Source organism: Kryptolebias marmoratus, linkage group LG7, assembly GCF_001649575.2.
Source record: "Kryptolebias marmoratus isolate JLee-2015 linkage group LG7, ASM164957v2, whole genome shotgun sequence".
Classification (NCBI taxonomy): domain Eukaryota; kingdom Metazoa; phylum Chordata; class Actinopteri; order Cyprinodontiformes; family Rivulidae; genus Kryptolebias; species Kryptolebias marmoratus.
The window spans coordinates 13442770-13457986 of record NC_051436.1 but is presented as its reverse complement, the minus strand read 5'-3'; the positions used below and the strand labels follow the sequence as shown (position 1 = coordinate 13457986).

Sequence of the window (15217 nt, the reverse complement as noted above, 5' to 3'; positions counted from 1 at the left end):
GGTGGGGGGGGGGGTACAGAAATGAAAGAGAGAGATTCAGTTTCAGAGCATTTCAAGTTTTCCACATTTTGATACCTTTCAGAGTCCTTTTCAAATGGATTCAATTATTTTTCACTCCACATCAGTCAAAGCACCGGTCGGAGCAAATATACAGTAAAATGTGTGCACAGCTGCCTTCGTCGCTCTAAAGTCGAAAAGGCTTAAATCCTTCAATGGATTTTTTTGGGGGGGATTCGGCTGCCGAACTGAGTGAACGAGAACAAAAAAATAACTCTAAAGGCAGAACATCTGAAACAATCAGCAAAAGCCCGACTCCCTAAAGTTCAAAATTAAAGGCTGGGATGATGGTTTCAATTTCAACCTGTAAGCACAGTTGCTGTGAAAATAAATCCACAACTTCAAGCCTGAATCTTGTGGAGAAAAAAAAAAAAACTATAAAGAAGTCGATTAGAGCACAAATGCTTCCCCTTTCAGGCGAGAAAAACTTCAGTTTCTGCCAAAAACAACAACAGTGAGTTCCAAAGAGGTGGTGCACCATCTTTGTAGATTAAAAAAGCTGCTTAAATCAAGTAAAAGGTTAAACTATAGGATGAATATTTGTTAGTGTGAAGAACTTGTGGGGCTTAAAGCTTGGTCACGCAGCTACAAATCTGCATAGGTGCAGTAATATTTACATTTTCAGCCGAAACACCCAACGAATCACGAAACCCACAGAAACGTCAAGCTCAACAACTCACTTTGATTATAAATATATTTAAATGTACACTTGTTGATTGACTGCATTTTGTAAACCTTAAAAAAATGTGTTTTAAAAACTGAATTTGTCTCCCAAACAGAAGATAAAAACGTTTGTCAGTGACACAGCCGTAGGTTCGGAGTTCTGCTTTTTTCTGAGCCTCTCTATATATTTATTGTCAAATTGTAACTGAATTAAAAAGTCAAAAGGCAAATAGTCACAGTAACTATTCAAGTAAATGAAGATGTGACGTTGCAGAATTCATTGCCAAATAGTCCGAAACAAAATGACCGAACAACCTTTATTTATTTTTTTGGAGGAATAATTCACTGACTCCAAACTCATCGTTGGAAAAACGATGCTGTTTCCGTGTCCATTTTCAGGACCGTCTAATGACTTCAGCTGGAAAACTGTGTCTCCGCAGAAAGACGGCGAGAATGCGTGGCGTCCCTCAGGGCTGGCTCGGTCTCAAAGAGGCCTCTGTGAGCCTTCAGTGACCGATCGTGGCGCACGGGTCCGGGCCGGGCTCAGCCTTTCGTGAGCCTTTCTGCACCTCGGCCAGCTGCAGATAAACCGGCTGCAGGACCGATGAACTCGGCCGACCTATCGGTGAAGATGAATCCGCCCCACCTGAACGTCTGTCAGCTCCTTCCCATCGATATGCAACAGGAAACTCAACAAATCCAAAGTTATCGATGCAGAGAATGGATCAGTTAAGACAAATGTTTACTACGCTGCTGAAAGGAACTGAACAAGACGGTGCAGCAGTTTAAAATCACTCAAATCAAATCTTTTTACTTCTTCCATTAGTTACGTTCACATTATTGTTTCCTACGCCTACATCAGCTTAATAATAACAGAGTGAAGCGGCATTTATAAGGTTTTATTTTTGCTTTTTCCCATTTATGTATGTGGTCTCGGACTGGATTATTTGGTGTGTCTGTCAGTTCAAAGTGGCTTTTGAGCTCCTCTTGACATTTAGAAGTTGGAAAAGTAGGCTCTTGTTTTTAGGAAAAAAAAAAAAAGGTATCCATTTCAGAAAGAGGGCAGGGGTGATTGGAGTGCGATGACAGAATAAACACTTGTGTGCAGGCTTCTTTCAACTCACAAGGAGTGACACTGTTTGTCCAATTACATACAGGAAGATGACACCGTTTACCCGACGTGGGGGGGGGGCGAACTGCGGCCTTTCTGACTTCATCGAGTCGCTAATGTGTTTAGCCTTCTAAGTAATGCTGACAAAAATCTCTCTCAGCTAGAAAATTAGCCGTGTCAACTGAGTTTAGTGTCAGTGGAGCCGCCCGGGGTGAACAGAGCCAAGCAGGTCTGGGTACGCTCACGAGGCCACGATCGGCTGCTGCACGCCTGGAATTCGCCTCGACGAAGTTGTCTCAATGTGATCATGGGTGGCAGAAGATGGAGAAAACGAGAAAAAAAAAAGAAATCATTATCGCGTGTGCATAACTGCCCCACAGCAAAGTAGAAAACTCAAACTTCTTAAAACATGTTAAAAGGGGGGTCGAAAGAGGGAGAAACTTCAATGACTGTCACTGAGGAATCTGTACTTTCCTGCCTCCTCTGAACCTGAGTGGTGAGCTGTTGTTGGACTTCTGTGCGAGTCACGGTCGACGTTATAACAAACGCCCCCCTTTGTGGTTAAAGTACATCATCAGCTTCACAGTCGTTTCATCTGGTTTGAGGCAACATATTGTGAACTCCTAGTTAAGGAGAGGAGCAAGGCTCTCAGCTGATCGGCTGCAGGTTTCTGGGAAAAAATGAAGCAGGACTGTCTTCATTTCCCACATCCCCGAGGAATCAGAAAGCAAAGCACTGATTCATGGGTAAATTAAAGAATGTTTTAGAAAACAGGTGGCTCATAACTAACCATCTTAATACACAATGGATAACCAAGTTTTACTGTGATGCCTACAGGGAATAAATAATAATCCTTAATTTACAAGCAACAATGTGGAAATAACGTCACATATATGTGAAGAATTGCTGCTTTTTAAAAATGTTTCTGTATTGCTGGCTGCCAATCCGAGAGTTGGCGGTTTGAACACCTTGGCATTCCCAAAGGAGAGCTGGGAGTGCTGGGAATAGAAGCTGGGTTTCCCTTTCAGACCTGTAGTCTCTGTGACCTGACCACTGATAAGCAGAAGTCAATGGATGACTGGATGGGCATTTTAGTTATTATTTATTAGAATAGACAAATATTTAAACTAATAACAAGCAGAAATAATAGCGGCTAGCCAACGTATTTTATGAAACTCCCTCTGGGATCAATAAAAGTACAGTATGTATGTATCTTTCTAAATCAATGGTATTAACAAATGGATGAAGTTGTAAAAGCAGTAAACCAATTTACTACAAATTTATTCCAAATAGTCAAACATTGAGCCACTAAAACAACTAATTCCCTAAAATGCTGAAGCTGAAATCAGACGATACCCTCCAGCTCCAAGCCAAGCAGGGTGACAGTGCAGATATAAAACAGCCCGGCGGGGCTTCTCAGACAGACACATTTGAGGTCGATGAGCAAAGTTAAGAAAGAGGAGAAGGGAGGCCGTTTCTGCCAGAGTGATTCAGCGTGAAGAAGCCCAGCGAAGCTAAACCCTGAGACTGAAGCATTTCTTCCTTTCAAACACAAAACACCCAGACCCTAAAGTCGTGTTGAGTCTACAGCGTCAATCACCGTGACGGCGTCTGAGCGGCTTTCCAAACACCGTCCTCGGCACACAGGCCAGTTATGAACCACAGTCAGTACGTTTTTAAGGCGTCGCGTTATAGACTTCATCTTTGTTTATTTTTAAGAGGTTCATGCTTACGGTGTTAAGGTCAAAACAGTTAATTGCTAAGAACAAGTAATTAAATTACATTTGAGGACAAAATCCTCTCCATTTGGAAATGCTTAGACTATCGCTTTCATAACTCAAATCCAAAATAAAATAGGATATATCCTTGAAATCCCCCTCAAGCTGAATGAAAGGCAACTGGATTTTTTTTCTGTTTTTAATTGCTTCTCAAAATCTTCTTAGGAGATACCACCTCCTGAATGACTGAGAATCTACACCAACAAAGTCCCTACTCTCATCTGAAAGGGACCTTAAGTCCAATCAAAGATTTATAAAGCTAATATTTATCTATTGATGGATAAAAAACCCAAATAACTATAAAATTCATGCTGGAAACACAACCGACCATAAATTTGAATCCTATTTTTCAAAACTTCACTAAAAAAAGTGAGGTTTTTTTGAAAAAAAAAAAAACAGTTATATTTGTAATGTAGAACACCTTCAAAACTGTGAAAAAGCATTATAGATCGTATTAAAATCCTGACTTTTAAGTCCTGAATAAAGTGATGATAAATTCCTGTGGTATTGCGTACAGTAGCCCACATTGATCTGCAGATTGTGCATGTCTTCATCTCTCCGAGCGTCCGTTGACGCTCTTCTCTGGTCTCTGACTTATCAGGACGTTTCTGGCTCGGAGGTGCTCTCTATCTCACCCTGTCTTCCCGGAGACCTTCTGATTCGGAGGATGAGGAGGATGAGGAGGAGGAGGAGGAGGAGGAGGCGGGAGGGATAAAAAGAGCAAAGGAGCAGACTGGCTGAGGGAGAGGAAATGATTAAGAGTGTGATGGCGGGAACTGGTAGATTCACAGACTGGAAACCTTATCGTTGTCACGTCTAGCCGGAGGAAATGGATCAAAGAAGACTTTCTATGAATCACCTCTGTCACTGAAATTTCTCTTATTTGTTGGATATCATCTTGTTATTTTATCTTAGATGAGTAAATAATCTGCTATTTGACTGAAAGTACATGTGAAAGTTTATGAACTGGGAAAACCTTCCTGTTTTATTTAAAAAACCTTCACCAAATGTGTTTTTTCAGCAACAAATTGCCCCTGAAGTCACTTGTTATAAGACAAAAAATCTCCGGCAATCAGCTCAACGTTTCTCTTATTAACTTGCTGTACACAACATTACGTTTCAAAGCTACAGAAATTAAAAACAAAACCTCAGCCTCTGACACAAAGTCATCAAACATGGGAGTATTCTTGCTAGTTTTGGTGACAGGCAGAGAATGTACAGGAACCCTACAGACCAAGCCTCATTTGGTTTAATGAATAATGTTCTGAAAACAGTACAGCAGGTTTTGGCTGTGATGGATGTGAGTTTCATCAAACTTCTACCCATAAATCCATTTTCTTTACCCGCTTCTCCTTCCTGGACTCGGGGAGCTGGTGTCTGTCTCCAGCAGTCACTGGGCGAGAGGCGGGGGACACCCTGGACAGGTCTCCAGTCCATCACAGGGACACATAGAGACAAACAACCATTCACGCTCTCACTCACACACTAGGGACATTTTTAGAGTTACCAATGAACCTAACATGCATGTTTTTGGTCTGTGGGAGGAGACCGGAGTAAACTCACGTGAACACAGGGAGAACATGTAAACTCCACCCAGAAAGGCCCCAGGTTGGGAAGAGATCCTGCAACCTTCCTTTCAGGAGCACAGATTAGTGTTAGTATTTGTTAGTGTCTAGTATTTGTTTATGTTGGTGTTTTCTGGCATAACTCAGCAAACCTAATGAACTCTATGAGATGTAACATATAATGTTTACATTATAATGCCCTCTAGGTACACACAAGATAAACTGACTTTCATTCACAAAACTTGGCTTATGGAGCTTAAAAAACCCCATATTTAAGGAATGTATCAGTCCTTGTGTAGTGGGGTTTTGTGGAAAAGTATTTATTAGCTAATGGCTAGTCTGAGCAAGGCCAAGACTGGACTAATGAGGTTTTAAAACAACTCTCACAGAATTGTATGTAAATATCTGCCTGATATAAACTTGTTGATTAGGTAAAAGTTTATAAAGCAGCGTTTGCACGAACCACTGTGACATTTTTTAATGAATTTATTTTAGGACGGCACAGACCGCTCTGGTTTTTGTCCTGATCTGATTAGCCGTTAGCTCGTCAGTTTGGTCAGAATTAAACTCTATTTTCTACTCTTGATTTAAGAAGAAAGATTCACTTTAAAATAATGTGAGACCGCTCTTTATTTTACATTTATGACTACTGAACCAAAGAACCTAATTAAGAGTAAAATCTAAAACATCACTTTGTAATCGCAGTGGCTTTAAAATATTTCGTTTTTTTGTGTGTTTGCTGCCAGAAAAAAAGCCCAGCTAGGAAACAGAAGCTACAGCTGACTATCTCAGACATACAGCCTGTCTTTAACTAACAGAACAAACCTTCTGCAGCAGCTTACAGTCTCTTACATGACCGCTCCGACTTGTTTTAACAACAAACATGAAAATGGCTTTTATTCACAGTGATCGGGACATAGTTGGAACAACATAATTCACCTGGAAATCCTCCTGAAAGAGATTTCAGTTCCAAACATTTAGTGGCTACGATCGATGGACGACTCCAACGTCAAACCGAAGCAGCGTTAAAGCTCACGGGGTTAAAAATATGACAATAAATAACCACTTGTAGCTGTTTTTTTTTCTCCGTTTATTCGTCCATCTTTCTTTCAACGACACTTTTCACTCTCTGCCCGTCTGTCTTCTGTAGCTGCGAAGCTGACACAGAGTTCAGCAGCCAGCGTTTCGTTGCCACAGGCAGGAGGAGTGAAGGGTTACCTGGCAGCTCAAGCCAACCCAGAGGTGGATCTTCACCGCAAAGACAAACCATGAGAGCAATTACAAGTGATGGTGGGGGGTTTTTTCAACAAGCTGGAACAGATAGTTGGTTTTTTTTCCACCATATTTTTTTATAGCGGAAACTCTTCTCCAAACCAAGCAATAATAAAAGCACCAATGGAAAAAGGCATAAATTGTGCATAAACAAGATTACCAGCAGCCAATGAAATGAATGAAAAACTTGCCCCGAAGACGTTCGCTCAAATGAGCGGAAAATAAATCAAACCAGAGGTTAGAGAACAGGAAATGCACCTGACGTTTGCACGAGTAATTATGTGACTCAACATGACAAAGGGATACAATAAACAAGAAGGTTACGCTTTTCTTCCGACTGCATTCTTCAAATACGCAGATGCAGAATTATATGTTTGTATATGTCGGTAAAAAAAAGTGTGGAACCTCAATGTTTTCATCTGAGACATGTTAGTTCGATGGAGAGAGTGAAATGCAGTAAACTGTCAATTACAAAAAATGAAAGCTTTCAATGAGGAAGGCCGTACTGATGTGAAACACAGCAGTTGTTCCAATGTATGTGACAGATAACACTTCAAAATTTTGGATTTTAATTTGTTCCACCATTGCTTTTATTTTATAAGTATACAAACAAGTAAAGAATGTATTCAAGCCAAAAATGGCAATTTTTCACCACTTTATGGAGCTTTATTTACAGACTTCTATCTGAGCCAGGGGTGCTGATATTTAAAACAGCTCCAAAACTTCTACAGAGCCTCGTCTTCAAGATAAAAACTGCAATATATTTAACTTTTCTAAAGAGCACGAAAGCACCTTCTTGCATAAGTTCAAAGGGTTTGCGGGAGATATTTAAAGATGGCACAATGAACATCTGTGAATGTGCAAAAATCCGGGCTGATAAGAGGAATCCAAGTCTCCTGAAGCTTGTCGGGAGCTGAATAATCCCCCTGCGATAACAACTGCAGAACCCGGCCAACATTTCTTAAGAACAAAAAAAAAGGGAAAAACTACGACCCGGCCAAGCCTCGTCTTAATCCAACGAAACACCTTTGGGGTGTAGGAGAAAAAAAGAAAAGGCAGAGCGACGCAACACGTCAAGCAAAGAGCGGCGGGCCAAATGTTTCTTCAGAGCAACCGGTATTCCCCTAAAACTCAGCAGGACCAAGCCTGTCATCAGGACTGAAGGGCAGACGTACGAAGTATTGAAAAAAGATCAGAATTAAATTTCAGGCGGAATCTAACTTGTTCCACTAAGTTCTTCATGTCAAGCTTTTGTTCTCATTTTATTACTGCTGTTTTTATGCATAGAGGGGCAACACTGTGCTGTTTAACTCACGATTAATGTGCAAAGATACGGTTCTGAATTATTTGACAACTGATATCAGAATGAGTAAATCTATTGAACCCCTCTGTGGAGGTAGCATGTTCTCCCCGTGGAGGCGTGAGTGCTCCGGTTTCCTCCCACAGACCGAAAACATGCACGTTAGCATAACTGACAACTAAACTGTGACTAAATGTAAAGTGAGAGTGAACGGTTGTCTCTATAGGCTTTGAGGTTAAGTAAATGGTAAATGGTCTGCACTTGTATAGCGCTTTATCTAGTCCGAGGACCCCAAAGCGCTTCACACTACAATCATTCATCCATTCATTCACACACTGATGGTGGTAAACTACATTGGAGCCACAGCTGTCCTGGGGCAGCTGGCAGAAGTTAAGTTGTCTTCACACCAGCACCACCGAGCCTTTTGACCACCACCAGCAGGCAAGGCAGGTGAAGTGTCCTCCCCAAGGACACAACGGCTGAGACTGATGGGGCGGGGCTCAAACCAACAACCCTCCAGTTGCAGGTCGAACCCTTATCTCCTGCGGCACTGCCGTAGGTGGTTATTGGCAGGAAAACATGAAAACATCATTTTCCTGGATTAGCTGAGTCATCCTCTAAGACACACGTGTCAAACTCAAGGCCCCCGGACCAGATCCGGCCCTCTGTAACATTTCATCTGGCCCTCCAGTCTGGTTCAGATAGAGTCTCTGATTCTTATTTTGCTTAAAAAAAACTGAGCCCAATTAGTGAAGTTTTCTCTTGACAGAGACTTAGAAGCCAACAATATATAGTTTTAATTTCTGTATGATCAGGTTTTTGTTGATGGCTTTTTTAAAAATCTGTTTTAAAGTTAAGAAATTCATTTAAACGCTGAGTGAGGCGTAAGAAATAACTGCTAATGATGTGCTTTTTGAAGTTTGATCTGTTTGTCTATGTTCATTAAAGTATATTTGCTCTAAATTTTGTATAATCTGTAACTGGGAAAAGGTCATTGATTTTTCTATATAAATGATATGACATAATACATCTAAAACCAAAGTTAATTTATGTCATTTTTAATAAATATTGATCGTGATTGGCCCTTGGCTAGGACCAAATATTTAATTTTGGTCCCCTTGCATCACTGGGTTTGACACCCCTGATCTAAGAAACAACAACAGTGTTAGAAGCACATTCCTCTGAAATGCCTCTTTTCAGATGTCCCGTGCAGTATATGCACCAAACTCCATGTTTAGTGCCTGTTTCACGTTTTTCCCCAAAAGAAAAAGCTGCACATCGTGACTCTAACCAGAGCTGTACTTTTCCTCTGCTGCATACTGCATGTCTAACAACTAAAATCACAGAAAACCACTGAATATTACATTCAAACTTGTCATAAACTAAGCCCCTCCACCCGACCCAAAAATAAAAAATAAAAACGTCAACTATTAAATCAGTCAGGAATAACAGTGGAAACTACAACCGTTGATGCTTTAAACCCACTGACTGATGTGTTTGGTGAGGAGAGAGACAGCAGCCAGACAGACGGGTGAGACTAAGAGAGACGGAGATGAGGAGAGCTGGAGGACAGCCCTGTCTCTACATGCACGGCTGGTGGAAAAATGTCTCTCTTAATGGATCCCAGCTCTCTACAGCACTCAGGATGGCCAAGACCCACCGAGGGACTAAAATATGCCCTTATTATTAAAATTATTACACTGCAATTATCAATTATCCCCTCCCGCACTTTCACCATTTCTTTCTACACGGATGCTCACGCTTCTAACTAATTTACTCACGCACCCTGAAAAATTCCCCTGAAATGGATACACAATGACACGTTTGGGCGAAAGCACACACACAAAATAATAATAATTACAGCGCCCTCAACACATGACAAAGTTCCCGTACTGTTCAGGTCTCGCATCAGTGCCGTGCAGTTCAGCTGGTGCGAGTTATGTGCTCTGTTGATCAGCGTTAGCTGACCCATCTTTCATCTGGCTAATGAAAAAGAAAAACAAGCCTTTACCCAGTCAGATTTAGACAGGTAATTAAAAACAAAAAAAAACTACTCTGAGCTTGGGTAATAAATCACAAAGAGTGCTGCTGTTTTTTTTCCCCCCTCACTTCACCGATCATGCGAAGACGTGCAGTAAATGTCAGGCTGGATCTACCGGCTGCAGAGGGGTTTCTAGTGTGATGGATTTAGGTCTGGATGTGCTAAGTTCATCCATCTCTGAACCACCCCGCCCCCCCAAAAAAGGTGTAAAGCTCTTCTGTTCATCAGAATGCTTCAGTCAGCCTAAAGACACACCTGTGCTGTCACTGGGCAGTATGGTGGTGATACTAAATCTAATCCTAAACAGAAGCTGCATCACTGTGTTTCCTGTCAATAAAAACTCTGAGAAGAAATAGTTACGTTTGGGTGCGAGGTGGCAGGTCTCCGTTCAGACCTGATAAGACCAATACCATATTTTCCGCACTATAGGGCGCACTGGATTATAAGGCGCTGTCAATGAATGGTCCATTTTCTAACTTTTCCATCCATCCATTCATTTTCTTCCGCTTATTCGGGGTCAGGTGGCGGGGGTAGCAGCCTAAGCAGAGAGACCCAGACTGTATTCGCGATCTCGTTCTTTCGGTCACTACCCAAAGCTCGTGACCATAGATGAGGGTAGGAACGTAGACCGACCAGTAAATCGAGAGCTTCTCCTTTTGACTCAGCTCTCTCTTCACCACGACAGATCGGTACAGCACCCGCTTCACTGCAGACGCTGCACCAATCCGCCTGTCGATCTCCCGTCGATCTCCCGCTCCATTTTTCCCTCATTCGTGAACAAGACCCCGAGATACTTAAACTCCTCCACTTGAGGCAGGACATCTTCCCCGACCTGGAGAGAGCACTCCTAACTCCTAACTCCTTCTAACTTTTGTCATATATAAAGCGCACCGGACTATAAGGCGCATCGTCGTGCACCTCCCAATTCTTGTAACTTTGCTCGGACCGTGTGCGCCGTGAGCTGGTTCTGTATCAGCATTTATATGATCCCTCTATGAGAGATCACACAGATAATCAAACGGTTCAAAACTCACAGAAGGATACTGCACCGACGTAAGCGTCAAGTATAAAAGCCTACACCGCTCGCCGAGCCCTGCGCGACTCTGACTGAGCCTTAATGCTGCAAGCGGTGCAGCTTTGTAGTTTAACCAAAGACATACTAAAACATCACGACTTCTTACATATATAAGGCGCTCCGGGTTATAAGGCGCTCTGTCGTTTTTGGAGAAAACTGAAGGCTTTTAAATGCGGCTTGTAGTCCGAAAAATATGGTATGCTGGTAGGCATACTTGTGACATCTTGATTCTGTCACTGTTTGGTTTAAGCTGTGTTTTATTCATATAATTTATTAATATATTTATTGGTAAATCAATTTTGTTCACTTTGCTATAGCAATAGTGTTGGAAATCTCCTAGAAAAATCCCTAAAAATGTCCTAAAATTACATGAAATAATGGAACAAAATGTATATACTGTACATATATTCATATCCAACCATCACAGTGCAGACACTGGTACATGGAAGTACAGGACAAATACATGAGCCACAGGTGATCACTGCTCCCATCTAGAAGCATGTGCACGTTATATTTTACTGCATCTTGCCGACAGCAACAAAAGAAAAGAAGCAGAAGATGACTAAACTCCACACCAAACAAAGCATGAATGGCTCGTTCAGAATAAGACGCAGAGGTTTGAAGACCCGCCTGTTTGTTTCAAACCAGCGGCGTGGGAAAGTCTCCAGGTCATGATCCGCAGCAGCAGCAGCGGAGAGCCGTATGGCAGGCAGTTTTGTTACATAACGCGCACTTAGAAAGAACCTATGGCAGGCCATCTGTGTATTTATTTGACATCAGGAGTCATTGAGGCCTAGTCCACACCGTAGCTGGGTCTTTATAAAACCAAATATCTCTGCCATATCATTTGAAGAAATGATCCCATCCACATGGGATCCGTTTAAAGAAGTGTTCATCCACACGAACCTGCTGAATTTCACCACTGAGCATTGTTTTAAACATGTCAAACCCACAGGGGGGCACGTTTAAATCATCATCATTTCTGATCGCTGAACCAAAACTGACGTCGGCGACATTGAATGGCGGCGCCGTTGTGCCTCCGTATCGGGAGGGACAGCTGGTGTAAAACCGCTACCCTCCGAGCGCTCCTTCTCCTTCGCAGTTCGACGTATCACAGCAGTTGGGTTTGTGAAAACCAACAGGCAAAAAGCTTCAAAACAAGGTAAAAATCAGCCCCTCTCTGATAGCAGACATTTTCCCTTCACTGAGCGGTCAAACGGTAACAATCGCAGACCTTTAAATCTCCGGTTACCGACGTCCTCATGCAAACACAAAAACAGATTCAAATGAATTCACAAATCCTCACTTTGGCCGGAGGTTTCATTATCAATGGTTTTTAGTGTTTTTAAACGGAGGTTAAAAAAAGGCCAAATCGGATTTTTTTAAAAAACTATTCAGTTTACCCAGCTACGTGTGAACTAGGCCTCAGTTCTGCATTGCCTTATGTTGCATCAAGTGTGGATCAAATTACCTGAAGCAAACACTCCTTGGTTGTTTTGTTTTGTTTTAATTGGGGGGTGGATTGGTATGTATACTGTGATACATACCAAACCGTGCCTTCGGTGTATCGTTACACTTCTACCATATACCTAACAGTATCCTGAAGAGGATACTGCTCAACCCTAAATGAAACAACTGCAAGTGTTTAACAGCTAAGACATGTGAGAAACAGAGAAATATTAAACCTTTTACTTTATTCTTAGAGTTAGCAAAACCAACTGAAGTGTCTGAAGAGAAAACAGCCTGATTTCTTAAAAAGCCATGTTCAGACTGCCAATACAAAACTTGATAAACTACGAAAAAAGAAAAAAAAAAACTTAAGTGTTTCTTAGTAATGATAAGGGACTGATGTTTTCCCAAAAAGCTTTTTCTTGGTAATGTTGTGGTCTTTAGTAGCTGGGAGGCAGCCAGTGGCGTGCTTATCCACTTTTAGCAAAGAAGAATCCACTGAAAACTTGTCCCCAGGGCCAAGGTTTCAGTGTTTGACTGGAGGACTGAGCCCGAGGTTATCAGCTGGACAGAAAACCCCGCAAAAAACTACGTCCGCAGTCTGCGGGACTGGAGAGACGCTCTGGGTGATGACACCGCTGAACAGCTTTTTAGCTTTCGTTTTAAACGTCTGAATGCATTTCCAGACAGCAGAGTTGTTCTGCCCCGTGATCAAACAGCCAACTCTCCTTTCATCTAAATGCAAATTAGAAACACGTCTCAGAAGGCTCACGGTACGGAGTCGGAAATCACCGGTTATGTCAGCGTTGAGAGGAAAGTTGACAGTAACTCGATAAAAATCTGAGACATGAGCTGCAGTCCATGTGTGTGTGTGTGTGTGTGTGTGTGTGTGTGTGTGTGTGTTTATACAGGATCGGCCCCTCTACCACCAGCACAGCTTTCACAGCTGTGCTGTTTGGACTTGACAGATGAACCGGACCATATGTCCAGCCTGAGTGAGCGTCCGGTGAGTGTGGAGCGGCACAAAGCGCCCCTCGGTGACCCGACCCCTGCCTCTGCAGCAAAAACTTCTCAAACACCTTTGTTGAAAAGGAAATCAGGTGAATTATTAACTGCGGACCTAGCGTGCGTTTAAATCGCCTTTTCCAATTTTCCAAACATTTCTTTTTCTGCGTAGCTGTTAAGATTTCTGTCGGGGTCTTTTTCATCCCTGGACAAATTACCCAGCATGCAGCTTCCCCTCATCGTCTGCCGCCGTGTAATTCAGAGGAAGCAGCACACAGGGCCTCATTAACATCTACCCTCTGTAGCTACAGACTCCACGCACACACAGCGGCCTCCAGACTGACGCACACAGGAAGAGATCCCGCAGGCATCTCCCAACATCCCTATCACTCAGGCGTCTGACTCACCGCTGCCCTCTGGAACGCTCCTTTGGTGTAGGTGCCTCCCCCTCTGTAGCTGATGGACGGGATCTCCTGGCTGAACAGCGAGCACTTGTGCTGATGGGACTTGGGCGCCGAGATGTGGTCCACCCTCGTCACCACGTGCGTCTTGGACGAGAAGGTCACCAGCGCCACCCTGGTGTTCTCCGGCGCCACGGGGAAGTCGGACAGCATCTTGCGTATGAAGCGCAGCTCGCTCTGGAAGTTGTTGGCGCCAACGCTGGACGACTCGTCCACCAGGAAGACCAGGTCCAGGCAGGAGCTCTTCTCGCGCAGCTCGCGGACGTTGCGCTTGAACGCCTGGCCGAGGCGCTCCACCTTGCTCTCGGCGCTCTCCGACAGGTTGCCCGGCGGCGACAGGGACGAGAGGGGCAGCATCTGTCTGGACCGACGCGGCTGCAGCTGAGGCTTGGACTGCTGGCCGGCCGGCAGGGCTGAGGTCCATACGTCCAGGATGCACAAAACCTGAAGACAAGTAGTCCATAACGCTGTTAACGAGTTCTTTGGAGGAAACATGGTGGCACGGGCAGCACAGCACCTCTGCTGAGTGACTATGAAGATTAAAAATCAAAATTAAAAATTAAAATTAGAAAACTTCTTTGAAGAAACTCAGTGATTATAAAAGTATCCTAAGCTTTCATCCACGTCCTGAGCGTACGTCAGTTCAGAGTTCCTGAAAAGCATTGCTAAATGTAGCTGAAGACTGTCCTTTTCAGAAACTACTTGACTCCATCTGCTTCTTTCTGTCTCCGAAGGAAGAAAATCTGCTCTGAAAGTGTTTTCTTTTCTCCCTGACTTTTCCTGCTGACACAAATTTGTACATCTGGCTCAGCCCGTGCTCCCTGTTGCAGGCTGTTCGGGCTATTTTAGGCTTTTTTCGAAGAGTCTGTACAATCTACACTGCTTTATCTCTCCTTCTGCCTGCCTGTCAGTCACCTAGTTACTCTATATCAGATCCAAAGCTCTCCCCCCTCAACCAAATGCTTCTTCTGTCCTCAGTCTGCAGCCCCTCGGGCTCCTGTTTGTCTATATGTGACGCTCCTGCCTACTCCCTCAGCCAAACTCTGAATGCTTGTCCCTCTCTTCTCCCCAAATCATTTAAAACACACACACTCACACAGACACACACACACGGGAGGAGGAGGAGGAGGAGGAGGGAGGAAAAAGTTGAGAGAGGTTGAGGGGGAAAAAGGGGGCAGTCCAGTTGTGGCGTGAAGTCATTTTTTTTCTTTTCTCCCCCCTTCATCTCTCCTCCTCTTTTCCTCTCACCTCCCCCTATATCCCTATCTCTCTCTCTCTGCCTCCCCCCCTCCACTTCTCCCTCCCTGCGTTTGTCCGCCTCCCATCCAGACAGGCTGCCCGTCAGGTTGTCAGCTATCAGCAGGAAGGTCGCCGCGATCATCCACCGCGCGTGCCCGCGCGCCGATCGCGCACCAGAAGCAGGAAGGCTCGCCGGCGCGG

The 15217-nt window shown here is 43.5% G+C and overlaps 1 protein-coding gene across 3 annotated transcripts in view; it reads right to left on the bottom strand.

Moving 5' to 3' along the window:
• Positions 1-14993, bottom strand: part of svep1 (sushi, von Willebrand factor type A, EGF and pentraxin domain containing 1) — a 102139-nt gene extending 87146 nt beyond the window's left edge. For 2 of the 3 annotated variants that reach the window (XM_017433179.3, XM_025009853.2), the window contains exon 1: positions 13724-14993. In XM_017433179.3, the coding sequence (XP_017288668.1) occupies positions 13724-14272 (549 nt within the window). In that variant the 5' untranslated portion in view covers positions 14273-14993. The remainder of the gene's footprint in view (positions 1-13723) is intronic. The other variant, XM_017433178.3, reaches the window with a different exon arrangement.
• Between the last annotated feature and the right edge of the window lie 224 nt (positions 14994-15217).